The sequence below is a fragment of the Solanum dulcamara genome, chromosome 1 (genome assembly GCF_947179165.1).
Source record: "Solanum dulcamara chromosome 1, daSolDulc1.2, whole genome shotgun sequence".
In the NCBI taxonomy this organism is placed as follows: Eukaryota; Viridiplantae; Streptophyta; class Magnoliopsida; order Solanales; family Solanaceae; genus Solanum; species Solanum dulcamara.
In genome coordinates this window covers 4,265,198-4,285,534 of record NC_077237.1, presented here as the reverse complement: position 1 = coordinate 4,285,534, position 20,337 = coordinate 4,265,198, and the positions used below count along the sequence as shown (strand labels likewise).

The window sequence follows — 20,337 nt, the reverse complement described above, 5'->3', positions numbered from 1 at the left end:
AAAATTATAATGAGCTGTTTTGTATTTCTTTACTTAAAAAAATGGGTCATGCTTAATAGCAATATCATATAATATTAGTATTTTATTCTAATATCAGCAAACGTGGTAGCCTCAATTTTCCAAACTTACTACTCCTTCTTTGGATGGTTGTTATCCGTCATTGTATTGAAATAATTATTACTAATTTATTGTATCATATCATTTAAGTTAATCATTAGTTTTATTTTGTATAACGAATAATTTAGTGTGATCATATTGTTATTTTAGTTTTATTTTTTTATTTAATATTTAATAATTATATATATATATATATATATTTTTTTATAATAACTCTATTTCGCACCTTATTTTTTTTTATAAATTTATCATTTAAATCGTTGAGGGTTGAAATTATATAACAGCAAAAATGATTTACCGTTTCATTTGGCATGTTGTATAAATTGACCCGGGAATTATTAAATCCAATCACTCATCCTTCTTTTCATTTCACTCCCAAAGTGTATCTGCAGCTATATTTAACCAAAACAACCATGGCGGCGACGGCTGCAGCGGTGTCGCAAATTCCAATTACAGAGCTGAGGAGGAAGAGTTTGTTACCGGCATTGGTTAAACCAGCTTCGCCGGGAAGAACAGGTAGCCGGAATATCAATTTCGGTCGTAAAAAGCTTTCGCCAGTTGTTTTTACGGTAAATGCTGCGGCGAGCAGTAGTGGAAGTGGTAATACTGATAATGGAACTGTTTCTGTTACACGTACAGCTCCAGTACCTCCTCCTTTGCCTTCTAGTTCTCGGTGAGTAACAATTAGGCATATTTTGTTCATTATTAGGTGCATTTGAAATTGTAGTTTTTTGAAATTGTTGAGTTGTTTGGAGATTCGTAAGAGGGAATGAAGGTATTTTGGGTTAAGGTACAATCAGAATAGAGAAACGTATAACACTATTTGCTTCAAAAAGTTGTTCCTTGATCTCTATTGAACCATTTTCCATTAGGAAATATAGTTCTATTTTAAATCCTTTTAAGTTTCCTTGGAGTAATTTGTGTTCTAGCTATTGATTAATGAAATTGGTTATTTTGGAATCATTAACGTGTTTTTTGATTGGTTTGTCAATTTGAAGTTTGTCTCCATGTATCTATTATATTTTAGAAGTTGTCCATAAGAACATTTGAATTAAACTATTTTATAATTGCTTTGATGGTGACACACATTTTGTGGAGTATTAAGCTTTTTCCATTTTGATTGGTAAAGTACACAAGATTCCAATTATTTTGGCTTTTCTATCTCTCTTTCTATTTGCACGAGTTCATTTGATTTTCCATGTTTGAAACGACTGGTTTTCTTGGTTAATTAAACTTTTTGACCCAGTCTCGTGATTCTAATGGAATATTAAGCCATGAACAGTAAAATTGTTATATTGCTGGAGTAACAGATTTTCTTTGTCAAAATACCAGCTTTTTAAACAACTGATATAATAAATGGATGAAACTTTCTCTGTTTCGAATATATAATGAGTTTTTGTACATCAATCTTCTATAACCCTTTATATCAGGTATTCCCTCCCCCCGTATTTGTTCTTTTTGAACTTAATTAAAAGTGGAGGAAGGCTGCCAAATGGATAGCATGGCAGGTCCAGGATCATTTGCATTCTAGTTGTACAATTGACCAGATTTGGTTATTTCGCAAAATTAGTCTTCTGTATTATTTTGATTTTGATAGACTTATCAAAGAAATAACCTTCTTTACTTTTTGATGGTAACCATGAGTTATATAGAGATTGTTTAATACCTTGGCCTCATGGAGTTGTAATTCAATGTTTATATATTACCAGGGTGAAAAGTCACACCATTTCAGTCTTTGTTGGGGATGAAAGTGGCATAATCAATAGAATTGCTGGAGTTTTTGCTCGAAGGGGTTACAATATTGAGTCACTTGCTGTTGGTTTGAACAAGGATAAAGCTCTTTTTACCATAGTTGTTCCTGGAACTGAGAAAGTCTTGCAACAAGTTGTAGAGCAGCTTAACAAGCTTGTGAATGTCTGGAAGGTTAGTTTTTTCTTCTGAAATAGCAGGCTATATTTCGTTGTTAACCTTCTTAAAATTTTCTATCTTGGTATTCGAGCTATCTTTGCAATGACTGTTCACAAATGTCAACGGATGCGTGTCAGATTCTCCAAAAATAGTGTATTTTTGGAGAATCTAACATGGATGCAGAATCGAAAGTGAATAGTCCGCGCAACTTAGTTTCTAAGGATGTCTTTCTTATGGGAAGGTACCAATTTGATAAATTCTACAGGCTCCACGGTCTGCAGTTGTGTGTTTGTGACTATGGCATCACTGTTCGCACACATATCAATTACCCATTTATACATTGCTGTCACTTGATCCCCTGTTCTTTTAAAAGCACCTGTGAGTGTTATACTTGTAGGCAATCATCATCTACAGAAGTTCTTTGAAACGTTTGGTAGAGGAAGCTGTGATTTGTTAGATACCAGTAGGCTTGCATACTTAATTTTCCTTTGCCTTGACATGCAAAATGTGAGAATGATTGGTAATTGTCATTGGTTTCTAATTCTTCAATGTCCTTTCTCATTGACTCGATGGATTAGTTAAAGTAGTACCTTAAATATCTTTGCACTTCAAAAGAAGAAGAAGAAGAGGTACATCCTTAAATAAATTCTTCTGCAGTGAGACAAAATTATGCCTACCTTGTATTCAGTTGTCATAAAACAGATCACACTTACCAAATTGTTTTGGTATGATGTTTCAGGTGGAGGATCTGTCAAGAGAACCACAAGTGGAACGAGAATTGATGCTCATAAAACTGAATGCAGACGCAACCACAAAAGCTGAAGTATACAAAACACCTCTTGCTTTTCGTGCTTAACTTTGCTCTATATCAGAAATATTTCTAAATCAATGAGCTGGGACAACCTCCGTATTGATTAATCTTTAGACACGAGTTGTCGGGGGTACCTTTATTTGAATTTAATCTCTGACATACTGCAGTTAGCATATTAATCCTCTATATGCATGAGACAGTCCCTCTAGGTCTGTTTACTTGCTTAGTAATGAAATTGATCAAATGGGAAAATAAAGAGCTGGAATTCTTTCCTATAATTTTTTTCTTTAAGAAGTGCTGGAATTCTATTAAGTAAAGAAGGATCTAATTCCATGAAGATCCATTGTAAACGAGAAAACGAGGTCCTTTCCTTTTAGGCAGTAATTTGAACGCACACAATATAAAATTGTTAAGGTTCCTTGGTCTTTAGCCTTCCGATCTTTCAGTTACAACGTATATAGACTGAACAGTGTATAAATTGTTTAAGTCATTAATTATGACGTGCCATTATTTTCTTCTCGTCTTAGTCTATGTACTATCTCATTATGTTTTACTTTGATATTCAGATCATGTGGTTGGTGGACATCTTCAGAGGAAAAATTGTGGATATATCAGAACACTTTCTGACTATCGAGGTGACTTCAATCTTCTTTCCCAGCTTTTTCATGTCATTTGAAGTGTTTAGACATATCTCTTGCCTTGGGTCTGATGCGTGACTAGTACTTGATCAGTGATTGTTTTAGCAACTTAATCAGACAACACTACTGAAGATCTTAGATTCATCTCCTACACAAAACTTTGCATATACTAATATGATGTGTGTACAATGTGCATATTTCATTTTTGTAGTGCCAATCAAGTTCTTGTACTTTTTTAAATAGCAAACAGATTTACTGTCTTGTGGTTGACTTAGGTAACTGGTGATCCAGGGAAGATGGCTGCCGTTCTGAGAAATTTAAGCAAGTTTGGGATTAGCGAACTAGCCCGAACTGGGAAGGTACATTTTCCATGTTTGATACGACTGATATATTCTAATTTTGGCATATATGCCTATATGGTTTTGATAATTTTGGTTACCATGTTCTCTGATTGCATAGTTCTACCTTATATTAAGCCAGTAACTTTTGCAGACCAGCTGTAGTGATCAAGGTTGTATGTGCTCTTAAAGGTTTGGTTCTGATAAATGGATAATAAATTGGATAGCTGACTAAAGTTTGAGGAGTCACAGATTTCTTAGTTTATTTGTTATTAATCAGAGATTATCTCAAATATCGAATATTAAGGGTTTTCTTACAATAATACCTCGACTCTAGTATACTGGCTGACCCACTTTATGCAATCAAGTAGTTATCTTTATTTTTAAAGATAAAAGGAAGAACGCACTAGGGATGACGTGGTGCTGTTGTGTATTGATCTTTGTCACCACAGATTGCTTTGAGACGAGAAAAGATGGGTGAGGATGCTCCTTTTTGGAGGTTTTCTGCGGCTTCTTATCCAGATCTTGAAGAAAAAATTCCCAGTATCCTGAACAAAAAAAGTCAACCAATTGACAATGGAGCCAGCAATGATCCAGGGGTATATTATGTTCTCAAACTCGCCGTGGTTTAATTCATTTTCATGCATATTTGGTATCTGATTGTATAATATACACTGAGTCTCTGTGGAGTTGGACATGTTTGAGAGTTACCCGAATTTCTTATGGAAACTGGTAGTATCTTGCTACATGTTATGAGTCTAGTTTCATTTAACTTGCTTATTAAGAATTTCTTTTCTAGTTTCTATTCCCGACTTCTCATTATTTTTCCCTTTGCATGTGATTTTCATGGACTACCTGTTGATCTTAAGTCATTACCTACACTAAGCTTCTTGAAATCTTTCCAAACATAGTATTTCCAGTTTGTAAAATAAAAATTTGTGATGTAAATTAAACAATATATACAGTGTGAATGCTGTAGTCTTCCTAATCCTTCAAAAAAGGAAAATATGAAAAAAGTTATGCTATCTATATGCATTTCCGTTTCACAAATTTGAACTTTGTGATATAGAGGAATCGATTTGCATAGAGAGAATGCTGTTTCCTTCCTAGGATATAAATAAAAGGAAAAAGAGAAAATGGTTATATCAGTATCTAATCTTTTACTTCAAAATCTCTAGAAATTCCTAGAGGCAAAAGTGTGGGTATGAACTGGTCTTCTTATTGTCATCTTCCTCCTTGGTGATAGCGGACCCTTGGATTCTTGGATCATAAGAGTTAACTTGCTGGTCGCTAATAAATGAAGCGCAATCTTGATTCTACATTTCTCTTTCATGTCAAAGGCATGATATCTTGTCAAAACAAATGTCAAACTTGTTTCAGTTTACTTGTTAGGTTTCATGAGGTCATCCATAATTTCTTATAAGATTAAGTTATCAAGACAAAGAATCAATGATTGTCCATAGCTGTATGAGCTGATGTAGTGAAATATTACGCTCACATTTCTTCTGGTCTATGGTTCTATTTATGATGGTTTAAGGTGTTGAATCTCAATACTGTGAATTTGCATTCAGTTTTAGCCAAAAAACTTTAGGATATATTTTTCGCTCCAATGTATGCTCCAATTTAAACCTGTGCAGGTGTAAGAATTTCTCTTTGATTTTCTTGCGGTGTTCAATTTAATTCAAAGTTGCAAATCTTCTTCTTTTGGTTTGAATATAGGGTGATGTTTATCCTGTGGAATCCAGTGATGAAATCTCAGTTAATCAAGTTCTCGATGCCCACTGGGGATATCTGTATGATGGAGATGTAAGGACCCAGTCTGCTTCTCAAGATCCATCTTTTCATTTCTATATCTTCTGTGGAAAAACCTATATTACTCCATATCTGCGTTAAACATTTAGTAGTCTGTGAACTACTGAGCCTTCTAATAGATGGAAAGCTTAAGTTTTCTTTCCAAAATTGAGAAAGATTGCCGGAAAAACTTTGTACATTCTTTTCCCAAATTCCACATTCTAAATTCACTTTCTCAAGGCAGACCTTTTTGTTAAACCAAGTATTAATTAATCAAAGTGCATTGTTAGATAAGATACAAACTATAGTCTTAATTAATAGAAGTACCTTATGGAGGCCATTCTGCCAATGTGGTTCTCTTTATTCCCTCTACATGCTGCAAATCTGATGATCATTTTGATACTGCAGTTGACTGGGATTCGATCACACACAATAAGCATGCTTGTCAACAATGCTCCCGGGGTCCTAAATTTGATAAGTGGTGTTATATCTCGACGAGGGTATAATGTTCAGGTTGCTTTTTCCACATGATTCTTGTTGCTTCCCCTATAATTTCTCTTCCTCTTGATTTTGTCGTCTGAGCTTCATTTCAATGATTATGTTGCAGAGTCTTGCTGTAGGCCCTGCAGAGTCAGAGGGGCTTTCACGTATTACAACAGTGGTCCCTGGAACTGATGAAACTATAGGGAAATTGGTCAAGCAATTTTACAAGTTGATAGATGTTCATGAGGTAAATTTACAAGTTGATAGATGTACATGAAGCTGATTTTTGAGATGATTAGGTGCTTGGGGATGAGTTTACCTACCATGGAAACTCAATATACTTTGTATAAAAAGGGTCCAAACTAGTTTTACTATTTGTTAGGATTTCTTTACTTTTCCAAGCCGAGGGTCTAGCGGAAACAACCTCTCAACCTCCCAAGGTATGGGTAAAGTCTGTGTACACACTAACCTCCTCAAACCCCACTTGTGGGATTAAACTGGGTATGTTGTTGTTGTTCCCTTAAGTTGACCAATGATCTGATAAGCGTGTGCCTTAGTTTTTTAAAGTTCCCACTATATTCCTTAAATTTGGCGTCTTTTGTGCTCAACCATCCCAGCAGTGCACTTAGCCTTGTTAATCGTTCAGACTCGTTGCACTTTGCCAACTCTATTGTAGGTTTTCTAAAACTTAAAAGATAGTGAGTACTGCACTTTCACCTTTCCCTTACCATTAAGGTCATAGTTATTAAAACCACCCATCTCAATGAGAAAATAAAGCTTGTAGATCGATACAAAATTTCCATCTTGAATGAGAATTTCACCCATTAAAAAGTTTCACTTTTCTCATATATGTAATAACATCTTGTTCATTGCTCGTTTTTTAGGTTCAAGATATAACTCATTTACCATTTGCTGAGCGGGAGCTAATGCTCATTAAAGTAGCCGCCAATGCAGCAGCAAGGAGGGATGTCCTTGATATTGCCAGTATTTTCCGTGCTAAACCTGTTGATGTGTCTGATCATACAGTAACATTGGAGGTGATGTTTTTTTTTTTGTCAAGTAAAATTGGAGGTGAAAATTAGGATAAACTCTTTTTTTTTGTGTTCAGCTCTTTTCATGTTGTTACTTGTTGTATACTAGTATGCTTGCTTATTGTAGAAGATTACTTTTTTATTTTTGATTGCGTTAGACCCTTTATTTACATGTTCGCTCTAGCGATTTGTTCCTTCAGTCAATCATTAATTCACAGATATTATCGCCATACTATTAACATACTTGGCCAGTGGGTCGGGGAATAAGCAGGATTTTGAGCAAGCAATGTCGGTTATTGTCACAATACCACTTTTAAATGGGTTTAAATCTGGGAGTTTAGTTTTAAGGCTTTACTTCTGGCCTATGATAGTTGTTTTTGTATTTTTCCAAATGGTGTTAGTTGATTGTGTGTATATATGTATATGTATATATTCATATTACTTTAGTAAAAGTTATTATTTTACACACATTGAAAAGAAAGTTCTTTGCGAAACGATGTTGGATTACACCCCTTACTAACCTCTGTACCTGACTGAATATATCTGAATTTTCCTTCTCACGGAAAACCTTATCATAAATGAAAAGGACTGCTCATGTATACTTGTGCCATGTCTTCCCCAGATCCCCCATTGACTTCTCGTTGATTGCATGCACATTTTGTAGTTGACTGGAGACTTCAACAAGCTGTTGGCATTGCAAAGATTGCTGGAGCCTTATGGCATTTGTGAGGTTTGTTTCCCCAAACTGAATTTAATTTGACTTGTCAACACGTATAGGCTGTCATCTTGAAAGTGTTATATCCTGCATTTTTGGCCGTTCCTTCTTCCCAGTCTTCACCTTCTTGAAGAAGTACAGAGCAATTCAAAGTTTAGTGCATGAATATAGAACGGTTTTCTTGAAACCAGAAGAGGTGAACCAAACATTGACTTGCACAGTACTTGGCTAGCTTGACAAAGATACTAGTTTTTTCACTATAATGTTTTTTTTTGTGTGTTCCCAAAAGTTGACTCTATTAAAATCAAATTTCAAGTACAGTTTTAAGTGATATGGTGAAGTGTGTGCATTTAAAAGCTCCAATGATATTAGTTGTGCTTCTCTTATTTTAGTGACGTGTGATTCTATAATTGTACTAGATAACATCTATCTTTATTGCTTAACATGAACTAGATAGAGACTAGGAGTATCAATATCAAGTGCTAATCTGTGTTGTTTAATCTTCCACCTGTGAGATGAATAATGGTTTTAGCATGTTTAGCTTGTAAGTTGTAACTGAGCAGATGAAAAGAACAACTTTAGCAGACCTCTGGTAAGCAGGTATGCTTATTAAAAATGGTTTGAAGGTGCTTATGGGTAGCGCACTGCTTTGGCAGGTTTTCTTTACCCAAATGATAATGACCTATTGTCTAGACTAAGAGGAAACTGACACTTAATTCATCCAACAACATAAAAAAGGTGAAGTGGGAGATCTTAAAGCTAGCACAAGTCATTAAGCCAACATAAATTGACAGTAGCATAAGCAAGCTTCGAAATTCCACTGTTACCCTTGAGTCAGTATATACCTTTTGATGCTGAGAGTTCCGGCTCTTTGAGCAGCACTTCTCCTTATGTATCTTTGCCGTGTGATGTGATAGATTTATGATTCTTGCATATGAATCTAAAGATATTAATAAGGTATGTTAAGAACATGAAAATTTTCAATAAGATACCACTAATCTACAGTTGTCTGATCTGGAAACCGATCCCTGTAAAATAATTGACAAGTAGCATAATCATACATTATGTGTTGTGATGCCCCTATAGTAATGTACAATGATGATCTTGAATCATCTGCAGTATACAATGAAGACTTGCAGTCGTGAAATGCAAATAATTCTTAACACGAGTATGAAGAGTGAATGCATACTTTGGAAAATGCCTCAACTTTACTAGATGTTCTGGAATCATTAGATTTTTGGTTTCCACACCCATACAGTTGATCATACTTGCACTCTTTGAGTCTTGAGCCTTAGGTTATAAGGAGTCCACCAGCCACTTGTAGTTGTGTTCTGCTGCGCTGGGGGGAATTTGCAAATGCGGTTTGTAAGATCTTAATTCATGGGTAAGAAGTAAATAAGGGAGAGGATTTAATTCTGAATCTTGTAAAACAACAAACAAGAGTCTGTCTTCAAAACCTGCTTTTGAGTAGTGCTACCCCCTTATTCACATTGTTTCTTTTTTGTAGGTGGCTCGTACAGGGCGGGTAGCTTTGGTACGAGAATCTGGTGTGGACTCGACATACCTCCGGGGTTATGCTCTTCCTTAGTAGGGTTGGTGCATTTTAATACATCGGAAACAACCTCTCTACTTTCACAAGTAGGGGTAAGGCTGCGCACACACCATCCTCCCCAAACCCCACTTGTGGAATTACACTGCGTATGTTGTTGTCAAGTTTCTTTCTTGCTGACCTTTTCTGGTCTGAGAATTGGACTTGTACTATTTAGGCATTCATAGGATTTTAACTGAAAGAACTCCAAACTGTGGAGTAGAGCCAATGAAGTTGAGTAATGTTGTAAACTAATTATGTGGAGTGTATTAGCTTGAGGTTATTAATACATAAGTTTAAGTCACATGCATTGACAATGTATCTTCATTTTACTTTATCCAGTTAAGTTGTTTTTACCACAACAAGTAACGCCTTTTTTATCTTCATACGTCTTTTTCCCAAGTGAATGAATACAAGTGATACAAAAGCAAGAGAAGTGGAAATACAAAATACACCCATTTCTTGTGTCGCAGACTCTGCAAAGTAGCGTGCGTAAAGCGTGGTTCCTCGAGAAAACTCAATTAATTGACATATTGTCTAAACTTACATGCAACATAACATGCAACAAAGGATGTGGACTTCCTACTGCTCCCATTGTTTGTTATAGTTTAACTTGATACAAACGTTTTGTTATAACTACATGAAAGTTCTAAAGTTTTTGATCTTAAATATGTCTTGGCTACAAAAGTTTTGGCGTGTAATTTTTTTTTGGAGCGATAAATAAATAACTAGTGTCAAACAAAATGAAACGAAGGAAGGATGTATATTTTGCTTACAAAATTTAAAACTAACCAATAATACACCAAGAAGTTGGATACGAAGCAATAATAAGTAACAAGAGAGTGCCTTTTTTAACTCAAAACAACATCAACTTATCATAATAAGAGGTCGTTACATGATCGTCGAAATAAAATAAAAGAGTGTCTTTTCTCAATCATACATGAGCAAATATTAAATAAGTGATTTCGGAGAGATCAAACTCTCTGTATAAACCGTTCCTTGCCTAAGTGTACGACATTTAAGCACGTCGTTAAATGCATTTCTGGATGTCCAAATTACAGAAACATTACCATGATACTTAGTGAAGTGTAGCAGTACTTCACCATCCGCATACATATATATAGGCATGACTGTTTGATAATAGAAAGGACCAGCTACTACTGAAAGCAATATCGTCCAAGATTCTTTGACACCATAGTCTTTCATTACCCACAACTTGAATGTGCCCTTCACGAAAACAGTATATGAATGATAAAAGCAAAGCATTCCCTCCAATACTGTAACACATGGCTATCCATCTTTAAATTTGGTGTATTCCACATCTGCTCTAGCAACAGTATCTCTCCAAATGCCAAATTTGAAATGCTAAGTGAAACGACAATACAACAGTGTGACAAACCAACCCAATGATATGATCCATGTACAAATGCCAAAAAATCCACACAACAACCAAGAAGTTTAAACATAGTACGAATGCCAGCGGGATATTTCATAAGATATCTCCATGAACCACTTTTTAGCTTGAGAGTTTTAACGTTATATGCAAGCCTCGCCCTCAGGCTAAGATCATAGTAGTCAACTAAAGCCAAGTTAATGATCTACTAGATTTTGATTTCATCTAATGAAGTTTAAAATACATTTTGCACTGCATTATAAAACTTAAAGGAGTATAGTTGTTTAATGAGAATCCCTTTTATTTAGCTTCCTTTTCAATGTTCTTTTAGGAAATTTACATTTTAGCTTGATTGTGTCTGATTACAACATCAATCACTACCAATAAATTTGTAATTTCATTTTTGTCCATTCGAGATCAATAAATTCATAAATCCCTTACATGCATTTTTGTAATTTTGATCCGAACATGTAAAAAGTATTCCAAATAATATGTTGGGCTCGTGCAGAGCACGGACATTAGACATATAGTTTTGAAAATAAAAATACTAAGGTAAGAAAAATAGCAAAATTTGAAACAAAAATCTTTGAATCCACTATAGACCAAGAAAATCATTTTGTAGGATGGTTTAATGGGTTCAAGATTTTGTGCTTGAAGGTCAGGAGTTTGAATCTTATCCCTCCCGGATCAGAACTTCTTATTTCCGAGGGCGAATCTATCAAATTTGAAACTAGCTGCAACAAATGAGAATATTGGTTTTTTCACTTGGTTCTTTTTCCTTAGTTAATTCTTTCTTCTTCTTTTTGTTTAAGATAATCATCTACTTTATTTTTATTTTATTTTATTTTATATTTGATTTCTTTACTCAAATTTCACAGAATAATTTTACTATTCACTTCAAAATATCAAAAGTTTCTACAAAGAGAAATTATATATTATTTTTTAATCTTAAATATGCAAGTACAATCATTGAAAACCTCTATTTAATTTGCTAGTTCATTTTAAATTAATTTATGCTAAATTGTTTATTGAAATTGTTAGTTTATTCTATAAGCTAATTTCTCTTATAACTTATAATTATACTCCGTATTAATTCAGGTTAAATTATATCTCCTTATTTTTGTTCTTTTGTTTGTAATAAATACCTTATTCTTTTTCAATAAGAAAAATATATTTTAGATTTTGTCAAATTTCTTGGAGTTTGATAAATTTTTAATTTGATAAAAAAAAATTGGTTAAAAGTTTAACAAATTGTAAAATTTGTTGAAATATTGTTGCTAAATTACATGATTTCTTAATATTTAGTTAACGTAAGAGGTCTTTGTTATATTTTATTTTTTTCCCAAATTTTTTGAGGAAAAGAAAAAAAAGAAATGTATAATTTTGTTTATAATCCTCTCCCCTGACAAATAAAAAAAGTGTCTTGGACAAATTTCACTTGTTCGTACCATCTTTATTATCGATTAAAGTCATTTTTATTGAACCACTAACGTAAAATTTTAGATCCGTCACTAAATATATATTTTAATATTAGATACATATATTTTTTTATTAAATACATTAATTTTTATTCTCTCGCCCCTTCGCTATCTTTATGCACAGATACACTAATGAATATATTCATACATTTGTTTTATTAATAAATATGTGTATATGTTATTTTATCAGATACATACGGAGCAAATTACTAAATCGCCAAATATATGTATTTAGCAAAGAAAAAGTGATACATAAGGTAATTTTCAAAACTAATTACGATCTAAATTTAGGGATGTCAATGAGACGGTTTGGTTGGTTATTTTTAAAAAATTATACCGTTTTATTTTTTCGGGTATTTTATAATGTATAATTAAAATTAATTTTTTTAAAATTATTCCAATTATATAGGTTTCTATTTGGTATCGGTACAGTTCAATTAATTTTTATTTTTTTCTACTTTTAAAGTATCACCTCAAAATATACTATTATTAAAAATTTCTTTCACAAGTATATTAGAAGAATCTTTTGACCAAAAAAAGTATATTCGAAGCACTTCAATTCCTCACCAAGAAGTCAAGAATGTAAAACCTTATTGCCGTATTGTTTGATCTTAAATATTTAATTGGAGTGCTTGCACATATTTTGCTATATTGTTTAATGGGGTATCTATTATAGTATCTTTTAATTTTAATTCTAATAAATTTAAGAGTAAAGAATAAATTTAAGATTATTCGATTTGATTCAAAAAATTTCGATTTATTTTATAAATTAAAAAGACCATTCTAATTATTCGGAATGATTATAAACTTATATAATTAAATCCACAATTTTATTAAAAAAATGATATAAATCAGTTAGATATAGTTAGTTCAATCGATTCGATCGATTTTTCATATTCTATTAACATTCTTATCTAAATTAATGAAATTTGTCTTCTTCCTCTTATAATTAACGCAATCCATTTTGACTTTTCCTTTCCTTTTACAAATGAGAAACAAACGACGACGTTCTGACTCCTTTTTTTTTCTTTTTAAAAAAAAGTATTGAAATTATTAAAGAAAAATCCTGAAAGATTAAAAAAAAAGGGAAAAGGAAAATTCTGGGTCACTAGATCCCCACTGCCCCTCTTCGGTCGCCGTTGCCGGCCGTCGGAGCTAATCACGGCAGAAAAATGTAAATTCCGTTCTTCTCTCGATGTATTATTCTCTCTTTTTCTAGAGAGATAAACATCAGACATGCAAATTTGGAAAAAAAATCATCAGAAGTTTAGCTGTTAAAATCACCTATTCAAATGCTTTTGTGATTGAATTTCAATTTTTTTTGATTCTCTGTTATATATTCGTATTTTCTTACAGTGTTGAGCTGCTAAGATTTTGTGCAAATGGAGTTGAAATGTGGTGCTGAAAGTGAAAAGGAGATCAGCTTTAGATGTGTTCAGTGTGGATTCTCAGTCACAACTCTATACATACAGTACTCTCCTGGAAATATTCGTCTCATGAAATGTGTATATTTTCTTTCTTTACCTTTGAATTTCATGAACAACATATAATTCTTACTCGTTCTGTTTACAATTTGTTTGTCTGGTTTTGACTTGATATATGGAGTTTTAAGAAAGTTAAAGAATGATTTTGAATCATGTAGGGTGTTTGGGCATGAAAATTGTGAGTATTCGAAAAAAAGTAGTTTTTATTTTTAAAGTGAAAAATGATGTTTGAAAATTGGACCAAGTTGTGTTTGTCCATGAATACAAATCGGATTTTTTAAAAAATTTTGTGAGTAATTTTGAGTGAAAACAACTTTTTGGTGTTTTTCAAATTTCTGAAAATTTCGTAACCAAGTTGAATTCCAGAATTTTATGGCCAAATGTGTTTTCTGGAGTTCAACTCTGAATAAAAGTAAAAAAAATTATGGCTAAACGCTAAACTAAAGATACATAGAATGCACCAAAATGTCCATTAATCTTGTGTAAACATATCACGTGAAAAGTTAGAATTAAAGAGTTGTCATAAAAAGAAAGAGTTATTCTTTTTGAAACAGACTAAAAAGAAAAGTAAGACAAACAAATTGAAATGGATGGAGTATTATTTTTTCTGGGATCGAGCTGTTGGCAAAGGCAGAGTTGGATCTAGGATTGGGAATTTATGGGTTCTTACAATGATTTCCAAGTTAATATATGATAATAATGGTTCATAGTCAAAATATTTATAGATATTCAGTGTGAATATTTCAAGATATAGAGTTTGAGCAAACGCTAATGGGTTTGTGAACCCGCATGAACCATGCTGGATCTACCCCTGGCTGTTGGAGTGTATATCCAATATACAAGCCAATATACTAGTGCCATTTGTAACATTGATTTGGATGCTCAACTTTGTGCAGGGAAATTGCAAAGCAGTTGCTGATGAGTACATTGAATGTGAACTTATGGTAATTGATACAACAAATTAATTTAAAAAGAAAAAGAGAGAGATAGAACACGAGTTCTATGTGTATACTTCATTCTTGGTTTAGTTTCTAATTGTTTGTTTGGAATGCAGATATTGGTCATTGACTTGATTTTGCATAAAATTAAAGCCTACAGACACTTGTTCTACAATAGGTTCTCTCGAGAGACTTTGCATAATGAGGTACCTGATTGTGTATTTCAAGTTCATTATTTGCTTGTACATGTAGACATGGCATTACAAACCCATCGTGTTCTCTTTTTCTCGTTTGATTGTTTTTTGTTCCTTTATGCAGGTCTTGTTGTGGAAATTATCTTTGGGTTTCCTGATTTTAGATGCTTGTATCCTTCTAATCTCTAGCTATCAAGTGTTTATCTATGTTTTGCGTATTTCGACATTTTAACAAATTATTATAGATACTTTTTTCTTTTGAAAAGGCTAAGTATTATTGATATAGCACAAAGATAGTGTCCGAGTACACCAAAAGTTCAAAAAACAAGAAAAAACGGAATCCCTTTATTGCAAGCTATCTACGCACTGTAATAAGGTTTCCACATCATTTACAAAATCCATCCTGATCCAACTAGATAACAAAGATATAAACGGACAGATTTGATCTTCAGAGTATTGTTAGCTTGACCTTCTAAATCTCTTCTATTCCTTTCCTTTCATATATAGAAAGTTACTCTTTCTTCGTGGACTAGATATTGCAATATGAAATCCTTTAGTATTGCATTGAAAGCATACTTATTGATGGTTTAGTTTACACCTCTTGTTAGGTTGTGACCATATGATAATTTGAAGAATTAGCTATTTCTTGCAAGTTTCTCTAACCAACAATTTGCAATTACAAATCAGATGTAAATTTTAATTCTAAAGTCTTTCTCCTTGACATGGCATTTTTTTATTTTCAATTATAAGCATGCTTATCTTTTCTCTTCTTTATATAAAACAAATATTTTCTCTTGTGAGTGTGTGATTTTAATCTCTGGACAATGTATTAAACTACTGAGCTTTATGAACTAAGAATCAGAATTCTAGTTCAGTGGAATAGAATTCTATGATAGCCTTCTTTTCCTAAAGAGGGAAGCCTTTAAGGCATGCATTGTTTTATGGCCTTAACTAGTAAAGACCAAATGCTGGCGGTATGCACAACTCAAGATGAGAGGAGTTTGCCTGCAAGCTTTGCCTCATTTCTGGGGCTTTGTGGAAAGGTGCATACCTTGAAATCTGTATTATTTCTATTTCAGTGCTTATCTGCTCCCCTTGTCGATCTAGATCTTTGCTTTAATCATAATGTGATGGTTGCTGTTGTTAGGTGCTCATGGGAGTCTTCTTTGGTAATCTCATGTTCCTTGGCATAATTCTATTTGGTACCAGGAGGTTTCTGAATGCAAAAATAGGAGATTCAAGGTAAAGCTTTCCTTCATCTTGTAGTTAAGTACTTTATATTTGTTATGATGTTTAATACTCTTTTCGTGCAAAATAAATGTTCCTTTTTCTCCTCTTTGGACATTCAAAAATGTTTGACAACATTTCACTTGCATATTATTCTACATGATGTTTTTGACAGAACTTCCTGTTGGGTATGATTTAACCCCTTTATCAGCACCATGTTCAGACTCTATATATTTTACAATCTATAAAAGTACATGTGAGTTACTGATTAAAAGCCATTTCAAGTATAAAAATTTTGTTAGCTCTGCAGACAAGGATTGCCTAAGTTTACGGAGCTTTAGAGTTTCTAGTGTCGCTTGAGTTTTTCTAAACCTATCTAAGACCGGAATTCACTAATTCTTGCTGAGTAGAGAATTGATAATCATAGCTTTCTTTTATTTTGGGTTGGCTCACACAGGTGGAGTCACTAAGGATTAATGTTTACCTCTAATAATTTAATTGGAAAAAAACATTTCATGTGAGAAGTGGTTTTAGTCTAAATGATTTCCTCAGACGTCAAGTTAGCATAGTCATCTTTGGGGATGAAGTTGATTATGATTATTGTTTACTTGGATTTAAATCAACAGATGTAAGCATATATTGCTTTTGATCCTCATTTCGAGTTACTTCAAGATTTTTGTTATTGCCATGATGGTATGTTCCTTGCTGTCGTTTGGCCATATTGTATCTATTACTTAGAAACTTTCTTGTTTCACAGTAATACTTTTCTACTGATGTTTAATTTATTTACAGGTGTGGGAATTCCCCTCTTCCGTTGTTTTCATCATTAAAATGTTTGTATTGTCATCTAATGCACTGGCATTAATGGGTGAGAAGTTCTTTTGAAAATTAACTTGAAATTTGAAGTATGTGCACTAGACTATTTGTCAGTTTATGAATTTTGCCTGACTCTGGATTTAACCTAGTCCATGAGAGCTTTCTGTTTCAATTCCAATGTGGAAAATTAGGTCATTCAAGTTTAATCCATATTAAAAATGGTTGTGCTACTCATCCTCTACACTCTCTTGGTGCTATTCTTTAATATAATTTTCATTACTTCAAAAAGAAAAAAAATATTATGCTCCAATTGAATTATGAATCAGGATTGCGGATTAGTGAGTGAGCTTAGGCATTAACTTCTCGAGGCTAGAGCTAATTTGTCCACATTTTGATAGTTCATGTGCTAGGTCTGCCCGCTAGTTTAGACATTCAGTTGCCTGCTGGTGTAACTTCTAGTAACTTTTCTTTAATCTAGTTAAATGTCATTGGTTGTGTCCCTTTGGAAGGCTTAAAGATGAAAATACATATTTTGTGACTTTGGACGTGAAGGTATTGGTTGGTACTTGGTAGGATTCATCAGAGCCTACAGGTGTTGATGTTTTATCCTTCCTCTCAGGAGTTGATGCTTGGTGTTCTTCTTAACTTATCAGTTGGATTAATATAATAACTAACATTGGCATCTTAGAGAAAGAATTCAGTATTTTTCTAAGAATTTAGAGGTTTTGATCAGTAAAAGATTAGCAGAGTGAGTTACAGTGGGACCTGACAGGACATAACGTACAACCAGATTTATGTCAGTATTTTTCTATGAATTTAGAGGTTTTGATCAGTAAAAGATTAGCAGAGTGAGTTACAGTGGGACCTGACAGGACATAACGTACAACCATGCACATGGATACAGTACGGTGTGGATTGTTGAAGATGAAGGGGCAAAAAATAAGGAACCAGAATGTGGTGAATACGGGTTTGAATATTGACGAGGAGTTAAATTTCTGTCTCAGTGCCAAACATGTGGTCATCAAAAGATAATACTGTTAGCACTGCCTTAACTGTTGAGTTAGGTTGAAAGCTCAGATTAGGCATCATATTAGAATTATATTAATAGAGTTGTTCTGTAGGTTGATCCCAAGATATCACTAATATTCCTATAGTATTTAATGGGTCCTCATGGATCATTTCTTGGTTTTAATAGTTGCTTCTTGGTGTTTTCAACCTTATTTTTCCTGCCTTTGAACCCTCCTCATGTCCCAAAAGAGCCAATTGTTGTCACCCCCAAAAAAGAAAATATACTGCCCCCATAGCAGCTTTATATATACATCCTATGGTGGAAATTTTTTAAACTTCCAATTGGGGTTTCAAGGGCTTGAGAAAAGACTTTCTTCTGCAGAGGAACTCTCTTTTTGTACAAGTTTGATATTTGTTTTGATGTTCTGATTGGTATAGTTTTTCAGCTGTTGGGCCGGCAAGTAGAGAGAAAATCTAGTGCATCAAGCTTTCCATGGTAATGGAAGAATAGAATCAGATCAAATACTTGACATGCAAACAAGCAAAAACATGCTATCAGACTTCTCTATGCATCTCTGTCAAAAAAAGACTCCTCTATGCATCTAATAAATATCAACTAATTTGTTCTGGACTCTTATCAGAAGATTTTTTATCTTGTTCGATGACATATGTTACCATACTGCCTGATCCTTTTTTGCTTTATTTGCTATTTTGTTGTCATTATTTTTTTTCTTTCAATCCTGCTTTGAATAAACTTCTTTTGAGCTGAGGGTCTACTGGAAACCACCTCTATCTACCTTACCCTCCCCAGAACCCACTTGTGGGATTACACCGGGTATGTTGTTTTGTTGTTGACATACTTAACCCTATTGTGAACCAGTGATCACAGATGCCGTCATGATTAGATGCATATGGATCTGCTTTGCTGCACATGCCATGAAATTCCTTGTTACTCAAGGTCTAGGCACATATCAAAAACTAGTTCTTTGGTAGTCATTCGGCAGAGTTCATAAACCCATACTCTTTTAATGGTTGCATCTTGGCGTTGGCTTGAAAGTTAACTTCAAACCTCCAAACGGTTCAGGTAATGCAACAGATTTTTACTTAAATCACGTCCTTTACTTTGATCTTCAACAGCTTTTGAATCTAATATATCGTGATTGATATGTCGATTTTAGGCTGAAGATCCCATCCTGCGTGCTTCTGAATCGTCTGATTAGAATTGGGTACCCTGAAAGCTCCTCATTTCTTTTGTCTCTGACATTTCCTACCCGTCCCTTGTCCAACGTACTAGAATAAACAAGGTGGTGTGTTCTCAGATAGGAAAATTTAACTCTGGTGATCGCGGAAATGCCTACATCAAACATGGAGAGGGGCATTGGTACTCTTATTATTATGATAACACTAGCTGTTCTATTTTTTCATGTTCAATAGGGATATATTTATGTTCTCTGGATAACAGTCACATTTTATAATGTAGGTTTGATATTAAGTCAGGAGAACATCTATTAGCACTATTATTTTGTCATTACCACAATTTATGATCTTTTAGGATGTTTCAATGAACTGAAAAAATGAATCTTAATTCATGCAATATGTGCGGGAACAATTATTTTGTTCAATTAACCAAATATCTAGGAAGAAAAGTATATTCACAAAATAGTTTCATTGTTATTTAATCTTTGATATAATAAATTTATAATCCCAACATTATAGTTCAGGGATTATGACCCCTAAGGGGTCGTTTAGGTTAAAGAAAAGTTATGATGGAATTAATTGTGTTGTAATTATTTTTTAGTGAATGTTTGGTTTGTTGTATTAAAAATAATATGCATTGCATAGTTTCTAAAAATAAGTTATTTGTTTATAAAAAATACCCTCTATGAGTGTAAAGATGTAAAAAATAATGTATAAAAAAGGTTTGAGGGGATATTTTTATCATTTTAACTATTTTAATCCGAGAAAAGTTATCGTAGAATTGTTATTCTACTCCGAGGCAGGAATAACTTATCTCACTATTAACTATTAATCACAAATAAGCTATCCCAAACTTTATAACCAAACAAGGAATTAAAGGGTACTAAAAATTTATCTCAGGATTATCTCTCTTTATCCATCACACCAAACAAGCCCTAAGCGCAATAATTCACTTATACCAAGAAGAGCAATCCCCTCAAACCCTTCATCCTTAAACCCTTCATCCTTAACCAGAGAGCGCTTTACCCTCCAATGTGGGACTTTCCGACACGAATTCAGATTTAGTCAGACTCCAATGTGGATATCAGACACCAGATGGAAACCAAAAAAAAAAAAAGGTAATCCCCAATTTCTTTTTCATTTAGAACCGCACCCTAGTAATTGGAATACATGCATTGCTTT

At 33.5% G+C, this 20,337-nt stretch overlaps 2 protein-coding genes across 4 annotated transcripts; both read left to right on the top strand.

The window, feature by feature from the left end:
* Positions 1 to 457: 457 nt before the first annotated feature.
* On the top strand, positions 458 to 9,724 carry LOC129898799 (acetolactate synthase small subunit 2, chloroplastic). Its single transcript, XM_055973487.1, has 12 exons — positions 458 to 790; positions 1,827 to 2,040; positions 2,765 to 2,848; positions 3,403 to 3,471; positions 3,750 to 3,833; positions 4,265 to 4,411; positions 5,532 to 5,618; positions 6,012 to 6,116; positions 6,211 to 6,333; positions 6,971 to 7,123; positions 7,782 to 7,847; positions 9,340 to 9,724. The coding sequence occupies exons 1-12, from the start codon at positions 531 to 533 to the stop codon at positions 9,418 to 9,420; spliced, it is 1,473 nt and encodes a 490-aa protein (XP_055829462.1). The 5' UTR covers positions 458 to 530; the 3' UTR covers positions 9,421 to 9,724.
* A 3,620-nt stretch (positions 9,725 to 13,344) lies between these two features.
* On the top strand, positions 13,345 to 19,520 carry LOC129898780 (protein ARV 2). Of its 3 annotated transcripts, none has more exons than XM_055973476.1 (11): positions 13,345 to 13,465; positions 13,648 to 13,762; positions 14,672 to 14,719; positions 14,830 to 14,919; positions 15,032 to 15,077; positions 15,868 to 15,950; positions 16,055 to 16,149; positions 16,761 to 16,827; positions 16,927 to 17,002; positions 18,839 to 19,042; positions 19,137 to 19,520. In XM_055973476.1, exons 2-10 carry the CDS (start codon positions 13,721 to 13,723, stop codon positions 18,949 to 18,951), a joined length of 660 nt encoding a protein of 219 aa, XP_055829451.1. In that variant the 5' UTR covers positions 13,345 to 13,465; positions 13,648 to 13,720; the 3' UTR covers positions 18,952 to 19,042; positions 19,137 to 19,520. The 3 variants fall into 3 exon arrangements, with proteins under 3 accessions (XP_055829451.1, XP_055829442.1, XP_055829435.1); XM_055973467.1 differs by having other exon boundaries at positions 13,648 to 13,796; positions 18,848 to 19,042; XM_055973460.1 differs by having other exon boundaries at positions 13,648 to 13,796.
* Positions 19,521 to 20,337: the final 817 nt, after the last annotated feature.